At 36.7% G+C, this 21,363-nt stretch overlaps 1 protein-coding gene and 1 pseudogene across 1 annotated transcript; both read right to left on the bottom strand.

The window, feature by feature from the left end:
- Positions 1 to 8,451: 8,451 nt before the first annotated feature.
- On the bottom strand, positions 8,452 to 9,462 carry LOC130848687 (putative olfactory receptor 5AK3; annotated as a pseudogene).
- A 10,124-nt stretch (positions 9,463 to 19,586) lies between these two features.
- LOC130850086 (putative olfactory receptor 5AK3) lies at positions 19,587 to 20,513 on the bottom strand. The gene has a single exon (XM_057729425.1). The coding sequence runs from the start codon at positions 20,511 to 20,513 to the stop codon at positions 19,587 to 19,589; it is 927 nt and encodes a 308-aa protein (XP_057585408.1).
- Between the last annotated feature and the right edge of the window lie 850 nt (positions 20,514 to 21,363).

Here is a 21,363-nt window from a genome sequence, read left to right as displayed (position 1 = left end):
AAATCAAGAATAAACAAATGGGAGTTAATGGAACTTAAAAGCTTTTGTGCAGTGAAAGAAACTGTAAACAAGACAAGGAGATAACCCTTAGAATGGTAGAAAATACTTGCCAAGGAAGCAACAGACAAAGGATTAATCTCCAAAATATACAAGCAGCTCATGAAGCTTAATTCCAAAAAAGCAAATAACCCAATCCACAAATGGGCAGAAGACCTAAATAGACATTTCTGCAAAGAAGACATGCAGATGGCCAACAGACACATGAAACGATGCTCAACATCACTAATCATTAGAAAAATGCAAGTCAAAGCCACAATGAGGTATCACCTCACACAGGTCAGAATGGCCATCATTGAAAAATCTAGAAACAATAAATGTTGGAGAGGGTGTGGAGAAAAGGGAACTCTCCTGCACTGTTGGTGGGAATGTAAGTTGGTACAGCCACTATGGAAAACAATTTGGAGGTTGCTTAAAAAACTACAAATAGAACTACCATATGATCCAGTAATCCCACTCCTGGGCATATACCCAGAGAAAACCATAATCCAAAAAGAAACATATACTATAATGTTCATTGCAGCACTATTTACAATAGCCAGGACATGGAAGCAACCGAAATGCCCATCGACAGATGAATGGTTAAAGAAGATGTGGCATATATATACAATGGAATATTACTCAGCCATAAAAAGGAATGAAATGGAGCTATATGTCATGAGGTGGATAGACCTAGAGACTGTCATACAGACCGAAGTAAGCCAGAAAGGGAAAAACAAATATTGTATGCTAACTCATATATATGGAATCTAAAAAAAAAAAAAAAAAAAAAAAAAATGGTACTGATGAACCCAGTGACAGGGCAGGGGTAAGGATGCAGATGCAGAGAATGGACTGGAGGGCAAGAGGTTGAGGGGACAGGGGGGTGAAGGGGAAGCTGGGACGAAGTGGGAGAGTAACATAGACATATATACACTACCAACTGTAAAATAGATAGCTAGTGGGAAGTTGCTGTATAACAAAGGGAGATCAACTTGATGATGGGTGATGCCTTAGAGTGCCGGTATGGGGAGGGTGGGGGGGAGTTGCGGCAGGGAGGGGATATGGGGATATGTGTATAAATACAGCTGATTCACTTTGGTGTACCTCATAAACTGGTACAAGAGTGTAAAGCAATTATATTCCAATAAAAATACACAAAAAATAAAGTTACCATAAAATATTGGCTATATTCCCTGCACTGTACATTATATTCTTGTGTCTTATTTATTTTATACCTAGTAGTTTGTACCTCTTCATCCCCTTCCCTTATCTGAACCCTACCCCTACTCCTCTCCTAGCTAGTAACTGCTAGTTTGTTCTCTGTATCTGTGATTCTGTTTCTGTTTTGTTATATTCACTTGTAGTATTTTTTAGGTTCCACATGTAAGTGAAAACATGGTATTTGTCTTCCTCTCACTGACATTTTCCACTAAGCTTAATTCTCTCCAATTTCATCTAAGTTGCTGCAAATGGCAAAATTTCATTCTTTTTTTATGGCCAGGTAATATTCTATTTACATATATATACCACAACTTTTTTTGTCCTTATATGTCACATTTTTTGGGGGGAGGTTTTTTTTTTATTGAATTATAGTTGTTGTACAATATTATATAATTACAGGTGTACAATATAGAGATTCACAAATTTTAAAGTTTATATTCCATTTATTATTAAATATTGGCCATTTTTCCCATGTTGTGCAATATATCCTTATAGCTTATTTTATATCTAATAGTTTGCACCTCTTAAACCACTGCCTCTGTATTGCCCCTCCCCACTTCTCTCTCCTCACCAGTAACCACTAGTTTGCTCTCTATATCTGTTAGACTGCTTCTTTTTTGTTATATTTACTGGTTGTATTTTTAAGATTCCATGTGTAAGTAATATACAGTATTTGTATTTTTCTGTCTGAATTATTTCACTTAGCATAATGCCTCCATGTTGCTGCAAATGGCAAAATTTCATTCTTTTTGTGGCTGAGTTGTGCATAGATACCACATCTTCTTTATCCACTTATCTGTTAGGTTGCGTCCATGTTCTTGGCTATTGTAAATAATGCTTCTATGAACTTGGAGTGTGTGTATTTTTTGAATTAGTATTTTTTTTTTCAGGTGTATTCCCAGGAATGGAGTTGCTGGATCATATGGTAGGCCTATCTTTAGTTTCTCATAGTGGCTGCACCAATTTACATTCCCACCAACAGTGTACAAGAGTTACCTTTTCTCCACATCCTCACCAATATTTGTTATTTGTAGACTTTTTGATGATAGCCATCCTAACAGGTGTGAGGTGATAGCTCATTGTGGTTCTGATTTACACTTCTTTAGTAATTAGTGATGTTGAGCATCTGTTCATGTGGCTGTTGGCCATTTGTATTGCTTCTTTGGAAAAATATCTATGCAGGTCTTCTGCCCAATTTCTAATGGGGTTGTTGGTTTCTTTTGGATGTTGAATTGTATAAGTTGTTTATATATTTTTGATATAAAACCCTTGCTGCTCATATCATTTGCAAATATTTTCTTCCATTCCCTAGGTTGTCTTTTCATTTTGTCAGTGGTTTTGTTTGTTGTGCAAGAGATTTTACATTTAATTAGGTCCAATTTGTTTATTTTTGCTTTTATTTCTTTTGCTTTAGGAGACAAAAAAAATATTTCAAAAAATATTGCTATGATTTATGTTAGACAGTGTTCTGCCTATGTTCTCTTCTAGGCGTTTTATGGTTTCTGGTCTTACATTTAGGTCTTTAATCATTTTGAGTTTGTTTTTGTATATAGTGTGAGGAAATGTTCTAATCTCATTTTTTACATGTGCTGTTCAATTTTTCTTCACCACTTATTGAAGAGACTGTCTTTTCTTCATTGTATAGCCTTGCCTCTTTTGTTGTGGATCACTTGACCATAGGTGTTGGAATTTATTTCTGAGCTGTCTATTCTGTTAATTGATTTATGTGTCTGTTTTTATGCCAGTACCACACTGTTTTGATAACTATAGCTTTGTAGTGTGATCTGAAGTAATACTTCCAGCTTTTTTTTTTTTTTTTCTTTCTTAGGATTGCTTTGGCAATTTGAGGTCTTTTGTGGTTCTGTATAAATTTTAGGATTATTGGTTCTATTTCTGTGAAAAATGTCATTTTGAAAGGGATTGCATGAAATATGTAGCTTGCTTTGGGTAGTATGGCCATTTAACAATATTAATTCTTCCAATCCAAGAGCATGGGGCATCTTTCCATTTCTTTATATCATCTTCAATTTCCATCATCAATGTTTTATAGTTTTCAGATTTTAAGTCTTTTAACTCCTTGGTAAAATTTACTCTTAGGTATTTTATTCTTTTTGGTGCAATTTTAAATGAGATTTTTTTTTTTTTACTTTCTGATAGTTCATTATTAGTGTATAGAAGTGCAGAAGTGAGCCATTCCCCCAGGTCTACTAATATTTCTTAAATGTTTTGAGGCTCATGGCCTTTTCTTTCCCTTTCATTTTCATGAACATCTCTTGCAAGCATCTCTCATTTAGCTGTTGCTTTACTTTAGGTCTCTCTCATAGTTTAATATTTTGATGAATATGCTGCATTTGTATTTCCCATTTCACTTTGCTGTTGTTATTATTGCCTAGTTAGGTGAAAAATCACGTAGTGAACTGTATGGTTAATACTCTATAATTGTGTGTTTTGTTTTGATAATATATTCCTTTATTGTTCTACTTCTAAGTCATCCCAACACTAACTATTCATGTATGCTGCTGACACATGCTTGCTTTTTCTGTATCATAAAACAGTCACATAGACACATCTAGAAACAATGTTTTGCTAGCTATTTGGTCATTCTTTAGCCCAGTCAGGTTGACACATAAAATTAACAATCATACTTCGTTCCAGAGAGGTGCATTATATTTTTACATAGCTCAAAACTGCTGACAGAACCCCTAAGCCTGCTCCCCAGGGCAGGAGATACCCCAGAGCAGAGTCCTTTCCAGGTACCTAAAAGTTTGCTGCAAAATGTGTGAGGTGTGGCCTCCTCTATCTTTATCAGGTGCCTATAAAAGTTAGTGCAAGGTAAATTCTGAATTTCCCTCCTCTTGCCTTACCAGAGGAAAATGGCCAATATTTGTCTGGGAAAGGCATATGAAGTTGGGGTTTTGTGTAATATTGAGCATTTCAGATGTTAGAGTTGATGGTGTTTAGATATAAAATTTGAATATAAGTGTTTGCCTTTAGGTCCAGTCTTTTGAACCTAACATTTTACCACTTACAATTGACTTAATTTTACTAAAGGAACGTTTGTTTTATCTTTTCTGTGGAATAGGGCTTGTCTCCTGAAGAGTTACCCTTTCCTATGTATTGTCTTTCGAATGACTTGATCCTAGAAGTGACAACTCAGATTAAGTAAGTATACAGTCGTCCTGAGGATGTTAAAAGTCAAGTTGTAGCTTACTTTGTGCAGAAACAGTGGGTTCTTAGAAAGCACTCATCCTTCTGAACTTTCTGAAATTTTATTTCAACTAATAATTAAATTCGCATCATAACAGTTAAGTTGCACAGAATTAGGTTAGTCATAACCATGCTTCATGACCCACTGTCACAGCTGGTCCAAGCACGGCCTTATTTAATATTAATTACACAATAATTTATGAAATGCACCACACAGCCCATGGGCTTATGCATTATTTATAACTTATACCTGCCAGTGTACTCCTTTCTTTTCCAACTATGTGACTACCTTCATCCTTACCTGCAAGTCCCAAACATTGTGCATGTTTTCTGTATTGTTCTTTTTATTGTTTTGATTTCTAGTTTTAAGTGTATATGCATGCATATGTACACAGACACATGCACATGTCTAAACAATATGTTTTCTAGTTTGGCTGCAACTGAACTTAATTTAAAACTTTATTCTTTTTCTTCTGTGGCTTTCATTTTGTCTCAACATGACTAACACCCAACCACCATGTTGTGGTAGCTGTAGCTCATTCATTTTCACTGCTGCATATTAGTCCATATGTGATTAAAACCTAATTAATTTATCCATTGTCCTTTGTGACAGCTAAGTGAATGCACTTGCAGATCTTCTCCTACAGGGGGCATAAATGACTAAGACTTAGAGCTGCTCATTTTGAAGTCCATTATAGTAGTTCCACTGGGGCTGCACCTCCTATGGGCTGCTTTGCCAATGACTGCTTATGGCTGAAGTTCTAAGGAGGACCTATTCCTGGGAGACACAGTATTCGTTTGTCAGCCCATTTTGGCTCAAGGACTCCTCTACAACTGCTGAATCTTCCTTATGCTTCACCACAGTCTAGGACACATCTACCCAACCTTCTCTCCTTCTTTCCTTCACTAGGGGCCAGATTTACATCTTGGTCTGACATCCCTCTCAGCCTTCCCAGGACAGTCCTTATTTCCTTTTACTTAGATATTCCCTTACTAAATCTTTTTCATTTGTAATCCCATCTTTGTGCCTGCTTTTAGAGAACCTGAACTAACACATCCTGCCAATGGACTTTTGAGTTGTTTCCCATTTGTTTTTTTTCCTACTGTAACAACATTACAGATGTTGTTTTAAGTTTATTGTACATGTCACTTGGCACATTTTTTTTCATGGAGATTGTATTAGTTTTCTATTACTTATTGCTGCAGTAACAAATTACCAAAGACTACTTGCCACTTCCTTTTCCCAGTTCCACTGATGTCCCTACAGTGGACCAAAGTGATGTTTTACAGGCTTCCAGATGGTCAAGTTCCCATAGGCTATACTGTCACTGAGGAGTTAACACAGCCTTGGGGAAGATTGGGGAATATATGCTTATATCTAAGCCAAGAGAATATGCTTTACATCTGATCTTGCTTCCTGGTAGATGCTGAAGAGAATGCATTCCCAAATCAGTGCCAGTACATAGTGCTAGATGTTGTTTGTTTGTTTTAGTAACAATAGCATATTGTGCTCAGCAGCTGAGATTGGTGCTACCATTTGGCTATGTTTGTGGTAGTCTATTATCTGCCAGCATCTGGTTTCTGTAGGACCTGGACTGATGGTTAAATGGGGATATACTGAGGACCACCACTGTGTCATTAGCCTCAGTTTTAGAGACTGACATCTTTCTACTTTCTTCCACTCTACCTGGAATGCTTCTGAGATATGTTTACTCTCCCCCAAATCACCTTCCCTTTCACTACGGTGCTGGGTAACCATTATCTTCTGCTTACTAGCACCAAAATCCTTGGCAATAGCCTGACCTTTTCTTTAACCTCATTATCAGTTATATATACAAAGAATCATGTCAAGTATCAAAGATTAATTGATGAAATGTGTGGTTTGCCTGGTAGGGAATGATGGCGATGACACTCATGCCCCTGCTCCTCTGGGTTAAACGGCAACTCTGCTCTTAGCATCCCTGGTGGTCATAGTTCCCCGATGCTCTTAGATATTTCTGTCTGTGTGTCTTCTGTCACACACACACACACACACTCCTGACCTCAAAATCCAAGAAAAAATAACACCCATAATAACAAGAACAAGACACATCAAGAAAGATGCAATTCTTGAACATCAATAATAATGAGAAAGACAAAAATAGCTTTCACAAAGAGATCCCTGGTAGTTTGCTTGATTTACTAAGTTGGTTTCACATCTTTATTCCATAAAATGTGTATTAAGAAACTGCTAATATGAAGACTCTAAGGATCTGAGGGAGTGGATCTGCTCACCAGTGTTCTGTGTGCTCTTTTTTCCCTATCCTTCTGCAAATAACATGATGGAGACTCACTTCAGAATGTCACTCTGTGTGTTTATTTCCAACAGCACTGTTTCGATGTTGTTATGGGTTGTTGTTTCTCCCAATAAGCTTGGTAAAGTTCTGCTGCTGCTTTACTTTTTCTCCTTTATGTTAAGACTTTGTTTTTCTAGAGCAGCTTTAGGTTTGCGGAAAAACTGAGGGGGAGGCACAGAGATTTCCCTCCTTCCCACAGAGGGAGGCTCGCACACACATAGCCTCCCCCTTTGTCAATATTGTCCAACAGAGTGGAGCACTCCTTACAACTGATGAGACTACACTGACTCATCACAAACCCCCAGTGGCCATTGCTTACACCACTGTTCACTCCTGGTGTTGTGCATTCTATGGGTTTGAACAAGTGTATAATGACATGTATCCATCATTGAGGTATCATACAGAGAATTTTAACAGCTCTAAAACCCCTCTGTGCTCCACCTATTCATCCCTTCTCCCCCTCCCAACCCATAGCAACCATTGATCTTTTCATGGTTTCCATAGTTTGTCTTTCAGAGAATACCACATAGGGGAAATCATACTGTATGTAGCCTTTTAAAACTGGCTTTTTTCCACTTAGTAATATGCATTTAAGGTGCCTACATGTCTTTTTTATGGCTTGATAGCTCATTTCTTTTTGGCACTGAAAATATTTCACCGTCTGGAGGTACCACAATCTACTTATCCATTCACTTATGGAAGGACATTTTGGTTACTTCCAAGATTTGGCAGTTATAAATTAAGCTGCTATGCACATTTGTGTGTAGGTTTTTGTTGACGTAAGTTTTCAACTCCTTCGGGTAAATACCAAAGATATTGTTGGATTTCATGGTTAGGATATGTTTACTTTTGTAGGAAACCACCAAAGTATCTTCTAAAGTGGCTGTAGCAGTTTGCATTCCCACAGCAATGAATGAGGCTTCCTGTTGCTCCACATCCTCACCAGCATTTGGTATTACCAGTGTTCTGGATTTTGGCCATTTTAATAGCTGTGTAGTGGTATCTCATTGTTTCGATTTGCATTTGCCTGATGACATCTGGGGAACATCTTTTCATATGCTTATTTGCCATCTGTGTATCTCTTTCAATGTCTGTTTTACTTTTCAAGTCAGGAACAGCTGAGCTAGATAGCACTTTATTACTTTCAACTCATGTGAGATTGCTCTGTCTAGATTTCTGGTCTGTTTTTCTGCTTTTATTTGTCAATTTATTTATTCAGCAATTTTTTTTGAACATCTACAATATGTTAAGAATAGGTAAGACTTGGGAATCCAATTTTGAGCTGATTATTTCCCTCACCTTCATGTTTCTGCACTGGTGGGGATATTGATCTCCCCCGGTGGTAAGATAAATCACACCATGATTAGGGAGCAAACAAGGAGGGATATTAACCATCAGCCAGAAGCAGAGATGTTACAGCATTTCCTGTGTAATTAGGCATCTCTCCATCTATTCTTAGGGAGTGTTCTCCTCTAGTTCCTTCATGCTTGATACGGTGAAGTCAGAGGCTTTACAAACAAGTGCAATATCAGAATCTTCTAGGAAGCTTATTTTTTAGTGCCAGAAGATGTTTTTTACCATATTTCTCACATTTTAAGAATGTATTTATTGAAAGAGGTAGCACTGGTTTCATAGGTGAACATATTCCCTACTTGAGAAACATTAATTGGTGATCAAACATCTCCACTGGAGGCTTGGATGTGCTGAATGTTAACAATTTGGGTCCAATCTGGAAGGACTTTTTCCACATCACTTTTAGAGCTTCCTTTACCTCCTTATTTCTTAAACTGCAGATTAGGGGGTTCAACATAGGAATCACAATGCTGCAAAATACAGAGGCCACTTTCGTATCCTCCTGAGAATTGTTAGACTGAGGCTGTAAATACATGTAAGAGAGGGTTCCATAGAAAATGGTGACAGCTGTCAGGTGGGAGGCACAGGTAGAGAAGGCTTTTTTCCTCCCTGCAGCAGAAGAGGTCTTTAGAATGGCAGCCATGACATACATGTAGGAAAACATGACGACCAACACGGTGAGCATCAAGTTAAATCCCACAAAAACAACAAGTAATATGATGTTTACATCAGTGTTGGAACATGAAAGGGCAAGAATTGGAGGACCATCACAGAAAAAGTGATTGATGGTATTACTCTTGCAGAAGACCAGTGAAAATGCAAACCCGGTGTGCACAGAAGCATTTATTGAGCCTATGACATATGAAGCAGCTACCAACTGGATGCAGACTCTTCAGGACATGAGGATGGGATAGCGAAGTGGGTTACAGATGGCCACATAATGGTCCACTGCCATAGCAGCCAGGAGGTAACAGTCACTGGTCGCAAATGTTACATAAACCAATAATTGCATGACACAACCCCTGAATGATATTGATTTGTTTCCTACTGTGAAGTTTTGCAGCATCTTGGGAGTGATAGCAGAGGTATAAGAGATGTCAACAAAGGCTAAATGTTGTAGGAAAAAGTACATGGGCGTTTGGAGTCTGGAATCTGTCTGGATGAGTAAGATCATTCCAATATTACCCACCATGGAAGTCCCATAGATGACCAGAAATACAGTGAAGAGAACGTACTGAAACCCATGTTGGGTATCAAATACCAGAAGAAAGAATTCAGTTACTTCAGTGCTATTTCCTTGCATCATGGCTACTGAAATTCTAGAAAAAACCAAGAAGGGGACCAAGAAATGAAAGGAAATCTTTGTGACTTCTTGAATAGAAAAGGCTATTACATTTCATACTACTGTTTTTAAAAATTGGGTTTTCATGGTAAACACTCACAATAGGGTTTGCTTCTTTCCAAAATTTTCTATTTTCTTTCTTTTTTTTTTATTTATTCAAAATTTTAATACAACTACTGACAATCAAATATTTCAAAGCAAATATGGCACATAACAACTCAAGCATAAATCAAGATGGAGAGCCTGGAGAATTTAAACATTTTCAAAAAATTCTATCATTGTAACATACAGGATTTCTCCCCTATTTTAATCTTTCTAGAAGTTTCAAAGAAAAGGGAGTGGATAACATAACACACGAGTGCCCACACAAACATGCATGCATGCACACGCATGGTGGTAAGTAGAGCACCTTCTAAGTTCCTTCTTCCCATCACCTAAGTCTCACTTTATTTATTAAAAGAAAATTATGCAGGACCCCTTATTTTCCCTTTATCTAATGTGTTCTGTGATATTAATTACTGCCATCATTGTTACTTTTTTAGTATTTCAACATAAATTCAAAAATTCAAAAACAGACTTGTAGTCAGGAATGTGTACCTGAGCACTTGTATAACTGCAGGGCACCTAGGTAGTAAAGACTGCCAAATTCAGGGATGGAACTTTCAAGTTCCAGTCATATATAATTCATGTGAAGCTCAGAATCACGTTTCAGACCACTGAAACTTACTGAAGTTAAAATACAAATAGCTGAAGACATGATGTGAAAGACTAAGTACTTTGTTCTAACATATTTATCAGTCACAAAATATTTCTCATTATTATTCATGCAGATACTTGAGAAAAAAGATGGTACAGAAATTAACTTTAAATAAAAAATTATGCCTTCCCTTCCTCCCACTTCCCTATATTCTACAAAATGTTTTCCCTAGAACTAGGCCTTGAAAAGGCCACTACATATTAGTTTAACATGCATTACGTCCTGCAATTAAAAAAGCTAATTTTGTGGTGGTTGTAATTACATTATAAAAATGTCCACAAGCATAAATCTAAAAGTGGTTGAAAACCTCCAGTAAATCTACAATATATTGTTTTACATTTGACTACTGGTTTGTGTTATGTAGGAGTCATAGATTTGGTAAAGCATTGTTAACAATTTAGGAAGGTATCTAAGTCTTTAAATTCTGGACAGATTTTATGTTTGAATCTACAAAATTGCATCAAGGCTATTTCGAGAGACTTCCTATCATTCTAAAATTCCTCACTCTGGACAAACCATTTTTAGGACACTTTCTTATAAATATCACCCAATACAATTCCATTTGTTTCACATTTTATGATCTTAACTACATAGGGCTGATCTCAATAATTAATGGAATATCGTAAGATTTCTTGCTCTAGTTCTGTGAAAAATGCCATTGGTAATTTGATTGGGATTGCATTGAATCTGTAAATTGCTTTGGGTAGTACAGTCATTTTCACGATGTTGATTATTCTAATCCAGGAGCATGGTATGTCCCTCCATCTGTTTGTGTCGTCTTTGATTTCTTTCATCAATGTCTTAAAGTTTTCTGCATACAGATCTTTTACCTCCTTAGGCAGGTTTATTCCTAGGTATTTTATTCTTTTGGTTGCAATGGTGAATGGGAGAGTTTCCTTAATTTCTCTTTCTGCTCTTCCGTTGTTAGTGTATAGGAATGCAAGAGATTTCTGTGCATTACTGTTGTATCCTGCTACTTTACTAAACTCATCAATTAGTGCTAGCAGTTTTCTGGTAGATTCTTTCGGGTTTTCTATATATAATATCATGTCATCTGCAAAGAGTGACAATTTTACTTCTTTTCCAATTTGGATTCCTTTTATTTCTTTTTCTTCTCTGATTGCTGTAGCTAAAACTTCCAAAACTATGTTGAATTCTATTTTCTTGATAAGAAACCACCACATAAACAGTGATATGTGAGCCATGGATTCACTTTCAAAATAAGGAAGATTTCATAGATGAAGACTGACTTCTAATATGTGTGATTCTAAGAAACATAGATTAACCCACATTTTCACTGAATAAACAGGTATCCATATTTCCATAAAGTAATATCCTAACATAATTATGTAATGTTTCAATAACCAATAGTTTTTCTCAGCCACTAATCATTTTTTTCCTTGCCTGTCTTGTAACTTTATTTTATTTTTTAAGCTCTTTATTGGAATATAATTGCTTTACACTCTTGTGCCAGTTTATGAGGTATACCAGTGAATCGGCTGTATTTATACATATATCCCCATATCCCCTCCCTCCTGTGACTCTCTCTCACCCTCCCTATCCCACCCCTCTAAGTCATCACCCATCATTGAGTTGATCTCCCTATGTTACACAGCAACTTCCCACTAGCTATTTTACAGTTGGTAGTGTGTATATGTCAATGCTACTCTTTCACTTTGTCCCAGCTTCCCTTTCGCCCCCACCCCTGCCCACCCTGTGTCCTCAAGTCCATTTGCTACATCTTCATCTTTATTCTTGCCCTGTCACTGGGTTCATCAGTGCCATTTTTTTTAGATTCCATATATATGAGTTAGCATACGGTATTTGTTTTTCTCTTTCTGGCTTATTTTGCTCTGTATGACAGTCTTTAGGTCTATCCACCTGATCAGCCACTAATCATTTTAACCCAAGTTCAAGATCCTGAAATTAGTAGCAATAATTAGAGAAGGAAATTTTCTGGGGTATATTCACAGTCCGCAATGCTTGAAGACTTTGCAAGGTTTGTACCATTATTCTTAGCATGCAACTGCCATCAAAGTGATGTTCTTCACGAGGCAGGTAGTCCTCTCATTTTCTCTGTATGTATATGAACAAGGCTGACCTGATAACTGAAGAGCAAAGAAAGAGAAAAAAGCCACTTGGAAAAAGCAGAAATTACAAACGGAGAAGGAACATTTTTTTTTGAAACTCCCAGACAACCTTCTCCCCAGACATTACATATATACATTGTAGAATAATTGTTACTTTCATAGAGGATGGTGAGGGATATAATTATTGAAGGATACATAAGGGGATTAAAAAATTGGCCATGATTTGAATCAGTAGGGGATTCCTTTACCCTGATATCAATAACTCTAAGCAGAACTATGTCCCTCCATACATGAGATGGTCAGTAAGAATGTGCCTTTAGTGACAGGAATGTAGCAGACCAAGCCTGCTATTAATATGGGCTTCTCTGGTGGTTTAAAATAATTTGAGATGTAAGCACTGTGGGATAACTTTGGTATCAGAGGATAGGAAGCCATTCTCTTCAATTCAACATTTAGTGAGGGCCGAGGAGAACTAAGTTAGTGCAAGTTTCTTCCACAGGTTAATGTGCTGTGCAATAGCTGAAATGCAGCCTTTGAAGGAGGTGACCATTCACGGCATTTAAGCCCTTATTAGAGGAAGCTAGAACAGATCTGGGGCCCACTTAATGTAGAATCTTGATGGGGCAATTATTATTACATTTACCACATCAACTTGACTTTAATCATTCTGAGTTTAAATGAAGTGAAATGACATTACAAGGACTCTTCAAGACCTAATGAAACTAGCAAAACCCCCACCACCCATCTTGGACATAAAATGTCTATATTAAGGGTGGGTTGGCTCAGTTTGAAATTCTTTGCTTCATTTAAGATGAAAGGATTTGCTAATCAAATGAATGCTATGTAGAAAATGGCCAACTGCCTGAGCAATTTGAATGTGCTTAACTCAAGCTGAGGCTCAGTGCTTCTGAAGCTTCATTTAAATTCAGCATTGGATGGTGGAAAGGAATGCAGCAGCCCTGGGTTGAACTCTTGTCCTAACAGTTAACAGAGAGAAAGGATGTGACCCCCTTCATCCTCAGTTCCTTCCTCTGTAACATGGGGTCCTAGAGCTACTTAGAAGTTAATGACATTCATTGTAACAATTTATCATAGCAAAAGTTTGGAAATAGAGATAAATAGATCACATCATCTTTGTACTGCAGATCAATATACAGTTCAAATGGATAAGATAAATGTATACTCTTACAGAAAGTGCCCATGTTATATTTTCAAATGAGAAAAGTAAGTTGTAGAATAATCGAGTGTGGACCCTTTTAAAAATCAAACTCTCTCACTCCCATTCTCTCTCGGTTGCATTCTCTTTATTTATTAATGAATAAAGATCAGGAAGAATACAGAGCAAATTCTTAAATAATAGCTCTTAGTTAGCAACAAACTCTTTTTTCATAGGTGTGGGGCTGGGTGAAAGTCAATTTCACTTTTTAAATTTATAAACTTCTGCACTTTTGCTTTCATTTTAAAAGTGGAGAATCATGTTGTTTATTGTTTAAAAAATAATGACATCAAAAAAAATAAAAATAAAGACATCCATTTACATTTTATGGTGTCATTGATTTGCTAAGGCTTAATGAAGTCTGCCATTTTATTTTTTGTTCTCTGTCTTTTTTTTTGTTTGTTTGTTTCTGGGTATTTTTTCCTTGCCTTTCTGTGGGTAACTTGAACTTTTTAAAGAATTCCATTTTCACTTATCTATAGTGTTTTTTACTATATAGCTTTCTGTAGCTTTTTTAGTGGCTACTCAGGAGATTACATTATACATATATGTAGCTAATGCTACATTTTACCTGTTTGAGTGAAATGTGCAATACATTGTGAACCACATTAGTCAGGGTTAAAATTTTGCTTTTACTATCGAACATAATTTAGAAACCTTAAAAGAAGGAAAGTCTTTTGTATTCATCCATAGTTTTGCTCTTTCCATTGTCTCCCCTCTTTCTTAATGTCCCAAGATTCATTTTAAAAATAACAATTAATAGAAAGAGTTTGGCAGAGTGGATAGAAAAATATGATGTAACTCTATGCTGTGTACCAGAAACTCACTTCAAATCTAATGCTATATGTATGTTTTAAGTAAAAGAAAAGATGCACTGCGCAAACATGAATCAGAAGAATGAGAGTAGCTATATGAATATCACATCAAGTGACTTCACAGAACAGAAAATTACCAAGGACAGTGAGAGACATTGTGTAAAGATTAAAGGGTTAACCTACCAAGAAGAAATAGCAATCCTAAGGGTGTGGGTACCAAACAAGAGAGCTGCCATATATATGACACAAAAACTGATAGAACTGAATAGAGGAATAGACAAATCCATAATTATAAATGGAAACTTCAGTACTTCTCTTTCACAACTTGCTAGAAAAAGTAGACTGAAAATCACATGGATATAGAAAAATTTAACAACATCATCAAACAAAAGAATATAGGAGGGACTTCCTGGTGGTACAGTGTTGGGAGTCTGCCTGCCAATGCAGGGGACATGGGTTCGAGTCCCGGTCTCCCACATGCCACGGAGTAACCCAGCCCATGTGCCACAACTACTAAGCCTGCACTCTAGAGCGTGCGAGCCACAAGTACTGAGCCCACTCCACAGCTACTGAAGCCTAGAGCCTGTGCTCTGCAACAAGAGAAGCCACCACAATAAGAAGTCTGTGCACAGCAATGAAGAGTAGCCCCCGCTCACTGCAACTAGAGAAGGCTCGCGTGCAGCAATGAAGACCCAACATAGCCAATAAATAAAAAATAAATAAACAAATTTATAAAGAAAAGAATATAGGAGACATTTATTGAACACTCCACACTGCAAAAGAAGAATATACATTTTTTTCCAGCACCAGCAAAATATATGTCAAAATAAAACCAATCCTGGGGTCACTTCATATAAATTGATGGACAAAAGGCATTTGACCAAATTCAACACCTATTCATTATAAAAAATAACTCAGAAAACTAGGATGAGGAAGGAACATCCTCAACTTGAGAAATATCTATAAAAAATTTCCAGCTAACACATGCTTAATGGTCGGAGACTGAATGCTTGGCCCCTAAGGTTGTGTACAAGGCAAAGATACTCACCCTCACTATTTCTACTCAGCATACTTCTGGAAATCTATTCAGTGGAGTAAAGGAAGAAAAGAAATGAAAAGCATATAGATCAGAAAAGAGGAAATGAAACTGTGCCTCTTGCAAGTTGACATGATGGCCTATGAAGAAGATTCCAAGGAATCTACCAAATTCATCTAAAATGAATAATAAGTGATTCAGTAAAGCTATAGAATACAAGACGATCATACAAAAATTAATTGTATTTCTATACTAGGGCATGTGGTAACTGAAATTAAAATAAAATATCATTTATAATCACTCAAAAAATGAAACACTTAAGTGCAAATCTAACAAAGCCTGTACCGGAATTGTATGCAGAAAAATTACAAAACGCTGATGAAAGAAATCTAAGAAGATTTAAATCTATAATGACTCAATGTAATATAATGTTAATTCTCTTCAAATTGATATACAGGTTTAATGCAATTTCTGTCACAATTCTGCAGACAAATCTGAAAAATAAAGTGTCATGAATCACTTCATATAGCATCAAGTTTATTATATAGTTATTGTAATCAACACTGTGATATTGTGGGGAGATAAACCCAAAGATGGAACAGAATAGAACTGAGAAATAGATCCACACAAATAGAGCTGTCTGAGTTTTGATAGAGATGCAAAAGCAATTCAATGGAGGAAGGACAGTCTTTTCAATAAACGGTGCCAGAGCAACTGAATATCCAATGACCAAACAATGAAACTCAACCTGAAAAGTACACCTTACCCAAAAATTAATTCAAAATGGATTATGGATTTAAATATAATATATAAAACTGTACAAATTTTATAAGCTAATGTAGGACAAAATCTTCAGGATTTAGGGCTTAGAAAAGAGATTTTAGACATGACAAAGAAAGCATCTGTTAAAGACCCAGTTAGGAGGATGAAGATGAATGTGACAGACTGAGAGAAAATATTTTCAAACCATCTATCTGACCAAGGGATCATACCTAGAGTATATTCAGCCTCAGCATTGAAAAAAAATCAAAGTAGAAAATGGGTAAAATACATGAACAGATAACTTACCGCAAAGGTATGTTTTGGGAGAAATGTCTATTCAAGTCCTTTGTCTGTTTTAATTTGGGTTAATTGTTTTTTGGTATTGAGTATAGAAGTTTCTTATATATGTTGGATATTAATCCTTTAGGGAACATATGGTTTGTAAATATTTTTATCCCATTTCTTTTCATTTGGTTGATTGTTTCCTTTGCTGTGCAGAAGATTTTAAGTCTAATGTGGTTTCACTTGTTTATTTCTGCTTTTGTTACTTGTGCTTTTGGTGGCATAGCCAGGAAACCATTGCTAAGACCAATGCCAAAAAGCTTTACCTTATATATATTCTAGGAGTTTTGTAGTTTCAGATGTTATGTTTAAACTTTTAATTCACCTTGAGTTTATGTGGTGTAAGACAGAGGCCCAGTTTTTTAGTTTTGCCTGTCGAAGTCCAGTTTTCCCAGTGCCATTTGTTGAGGAGATTATCCTTTCCCCATTGTGCATCCTTGGCTCCCTTGCTGAAGATCAATTGATCATATATGTGTGTGTTAAAGTATGGGATCTCTATTCTGTTTCATTGGTCAATGTGTCTGTCTTTATGTGAGTTCTGTCCTGTTTTCGTTACTCTAGCTTTGTAATATATTTTGAAATCAGAGGGTGTGATCCTTCAGACTTTTTTCTTCTTCTTGAGATTGCTTTGGCTATTTGGGATCCTTTGTGTTTTCTTATAAGTTTAGGATTGTTTTTTCTATTTCTGTAAAAAAATGTCTTTGGAGTTTTGATAGCATCAAACCTGTAGATGGCTTTGGGTAGCATGAATATTTTAACAGTATTTAGTCTTCTAATCCATGAACATGGATGTCTTTCCATTTATTTGTGTCTCTGATTTCTCTCTTCAATGCTTTGTAGTGCTGCCTCCTTTAATGTTGTTATTGTCACATATTATATCTTTACACATTGTGTGCCCATTCACGTATGTTTATAATTAATGTTTATTCATTTACCTTTTAAATTGTGTAGGATAAAAGAGGAGTTACAAACCAGAAATACACTATTGGGTTCTATATTTACCCACGTCATTGTCTTACTGGTGCCCTGTATTTCTTCATAAAGCTTCTGGTTACTGTCTCTCATTGTTCCATTTCAGCCTGAATGACTCTCTTTAGTATTTCTTGTAGGGCAGGTCTACTTGGGATGAGCTTCTCAGCTGTTGTTTATCTGGAAATACCTTCATTTCTCCTTCAGTCTTGAGAAATAGTGTTCTAAGTGACTGCTTCTTTCTCTCCAATGACATATCTTTCTTTACTCCTTCCACCTCTTGAGCAGTGATTACTGAGATATCCAGTGTAGATCATCTCCTGATTTTTGACAATATCCAAATGTAGAGACAGTACGTGCTTCCCTCATCCATACTTGGATTCAGTCAGCAAAGCCTGTATCCTGTAAAAACCCTCTCCCACTCCCTCTTACTGACACGTCTAAAGCTTCTGTGGAGTGAGTTGCGGAAGCAAAATAAGCCTAAATTTTGACTATGGGTGTGATAGACAGGCTTCAACAATATAGACTTTCTGTGTATGTATTTACTCTCATTAATTATGTCAAATCGCTCTTCTGCAATTTAATTTTTTTCTCAACTTGATCTGTCATGAACTGTAAAAGATTAATTAACATTTATTATTACAGTACCACTGTTTCGTTTGTCCATGTATTTCCTATGTTTTCACCTTATGAATATTAAGAAAATATTATTTAATATATGTATTTTTCCATAAATATTTCTGCACAGTTTAATTCCACTGCAAGGCATTAGAGCTATTACATTTAAGAATGTTTCTGTAAGGAAACATAGGAGACGTATCATTAAGTTGTCTCTTTCTCTAGAGCCAGTTCTGGGTAGTAAATGTAAATACCCCTCCTTCCCTCTCTGTAGAGGATTTGCTTACATTCCAGAGTGAAAACAAGGTTTCTCTCTGAAGAGGGAAACATGGACAGGTCACTAGCAACCTTAAAGTAAGATCAGAGTTTCCTAATTTGGGGATTCCTATCCTGCATTGCACCCTGCTGAATGGGCTGCTACCATCTGGTTTCTGTTGTTATTGTTTTGCTGGCTCTGTATTGCAATGTATCTGCCTTATCGCATAGATTTGGAACTTGTCAAAATGTTCAGAAAGGCAGTGAACTCCCATTCTGACAATCCTCTCACTCAAAATTCCCTATGATTTAACCAATTAATGAGATTGAGAGAAGAACTATAACATGTGATCTCAGCCTTTTTGCAAACATGCCTGTCTGAAGGATGGGTGTGTGGTTGACACTCATTTTTGCCCAGTCGAATAAAACAGTCATGTCCAAGCCCAGGTGTGACTTCATGTGTTTAACCTGGATTCCTCCATCTCTCCACACTCCCGGAGATGGAGGGAAATAAGGCAGCAATACTGAATAAATGAGCTTGCTTTGTACCACCAAACTCTGCATTGGATTCTGCAAGACGGTTTAGCTGAAGATTCAAGCTATATTTAAAATACAATTTTATCGATAATAAATTAATATGATCTATATTTGTCTGATTTATGTGTCAATTTCCTAGCTGGTTAGACCCTGTGTAGAAAAGAGGGATATTGATCCCTAATGTCCAAATCTTTATGAGAATTCATTGATCTGTGCTTATTTTCCCCTTTATTTTCTGTACATTTTCTACAAAAAATGGCCCTTTCAATTATTCTTTACATAGTAATATAGCTTAGTGAGACAATCATAGTCACAGTAATAGTGCCTCTCAAAGGAAACCAAAAGATTTTTGTCCTGGTGAGTATTTATATGATAGTTGTTGTGGGTACTTTACAACTTTTTTTTTAATACAATTCTCTCTTTTTTTAAAAGGAAGGTATTTGAGAAAAGGGCTTCTCAATGTGCAAAAGCAGTATCAGAGGCCTTTTCAGATATTTTCTTTTTAAGAAATACATGTATTAGATACTTATTTAATCATTTACGATGTTTTAGTTATAGTTCAGATCTACTGATATAACTAAGGAATGACTTTGTATCTTACAAACACTTGCCACATCTTCTGCTGTTGAGAAATAAGAGACAACTGTTGGTTTGCTTGTTGAAACATATTGAGTTAGAAACTGCTGTTCAACTAGAAACACTTCTTTCCAACTCCTTTTAGGGCTTCTTTTACATCTTGGTTTCTCAGGCTGTAGATGAGGGGATTTAACATGGGGATCATAACACCATAAAACACAGAAGACATTTTTTCTTGCTCTTGAGACTCTGTGGTGCAATGGCACAGATACATGTAAGAGAGAGTCCCATAGAAAATGGTGACGGCTGTCAGGTGGGAGGCACAGGTGGAGAAGGCTTTTTTCCTCCCTGCAGCAGAAGAGATCTTCAGGATGGCAGCCAGGATAAACATGTAGGAAAAGAAGACAACTGACACAGTGAACATCAAATTGAACCCCACAAAGGCTGTTAGTATGATGCTGACAGAAATACTGGAGCATGAGAGGGCCAGAATTGGGGGTGCATCACAGAAAAAGTGGTTAATTTTATTGGATTTGCAAAAGTTCAGTGAAAAAATTAAACTTACATTTACAGAGGCATTTAGGAAACCCATAATGTATGAACCAACTAAGAGTTGAATGCAGACTCTCTGGGACATGACTGTTGGATAGCGGAGTGGGTTACAGATGGCCACATAGCGGTCCACGGCCATAGCTGCCAGGATGTAGCAGTCACTTGTTACAAAAGCACCATAGACTAGTAACTGCACCACACATCCTATGAATGAGATGGATTGTTCTGTCCCTACAAAGTTTTGTAGCATTTTTGGAGTAATAGCAGAGGTGTAGCAGAGATCAACGAATGCCAAGTTTTGGAGGAAAAAGTACATGGGGGTGTGAAGGGAGGAATCAATCTTGATGAGTAGGATCATCCCGATATTACCCACTAGGGTGAGCACATAGATCACTAGAAATACTATGAAGAGAACATGCCAAGTCTTGTGTTGACCAGCGAATCCCAGGAGAATGAATTCAGTCACTTCAGTGCCATTGTTTTGTTCCATGGCTAGCAAAGGTTAAACATCAGCTGGAAAGGTGCAAAAAATGAAGAACAGAGGAAGCTAAGACCATTGCGATCATTTTCCTAATTGTGGAATTCTAAATGGTTCAACATGCAATTTCATAGTTAAGTCAGAGAATATTTTCTATGACATAATTGACTTTGATGTTAAAGGCTGAAGCTTGATACCTGACTTGGATATTTTCACCTATTTCCATGTTGTCATGGACCAGTATCTGTGTTTGCAGAATGCAGAGTGATCAGTATCTCATAAACATATCAATTCAGGAACAAGTGAGATATACTAAAAATTACTTTCATTTAATTATGCTTTCTTTTATGCTCTCTCTGTTTCAGTCAGAAATCCCAATTTGCCTAAATAATAATTACTATATTTGAATTCTTGACACATCTGTAGAGTTCTAGATGATGTTGCTCCCATTTATCTCCATGTTCTCACTTTATCCTTTACCTCCCTTAGTAACGCTTCTCTGCCATGGTGGACTCATAGACCTGTAAAGTGCTTTATGGAGGTGTTTGGCAAAGTATTTACGGTAAGGGATAATTCTCTTTGTAAAATTTCCAATCTGTTGTGGCCCTGTATGTTTGTCAAAAGCAATTAAAAGGTCTCAACTGTCAAAATTCTGTCATAGTTTAAGTGCTCAATCTCACTTTTTATAGTTGTCTTGTCATAGAGTAGGAACAGAGTGTCCAAGGACTGGTACTGGTCCAGGGACCACACGTTGAGTAGCACTGCTCTGTGGTGTCCATCCATCCTAATTAACTTATGTGCTTTCCTCGTGATGGATAGCAGATTGCCTGCAACTTGTCTCCACTACAAAAAATTCAGTGTG

The sequence above is a fragment of the Hippopotamus amphibius genome, chromosome 3 (assembly GCF_030028045.1).
Source record: "Hippopotamus amphibius kiboko isolate mHipAmp2 chromosome 3, mHipAmp2.hap2, whole genome shotgun sequence".
Lineage (NCBI taxonomy): Eukaryota > Metazoa > Chordata > Mammalia > Artiodactyla > Hippopotamidae > Hippopotamus > Hippopotamus amphibius.
Note: the sequence above shows the minus strand (reverse complement) of the source record. Positions and strands in the feature narration are given on the sequence as shown.

What these genes read in the sequence shown, in the direction of transcription:
- LOC130850086 (XM_057729425.1), bottom strand. Translation starts at nt 20,513, where the DNA reads ATGGAACAAAACAATGGCACTGAAGTGACTGAATTCATTCTCCTGGGA.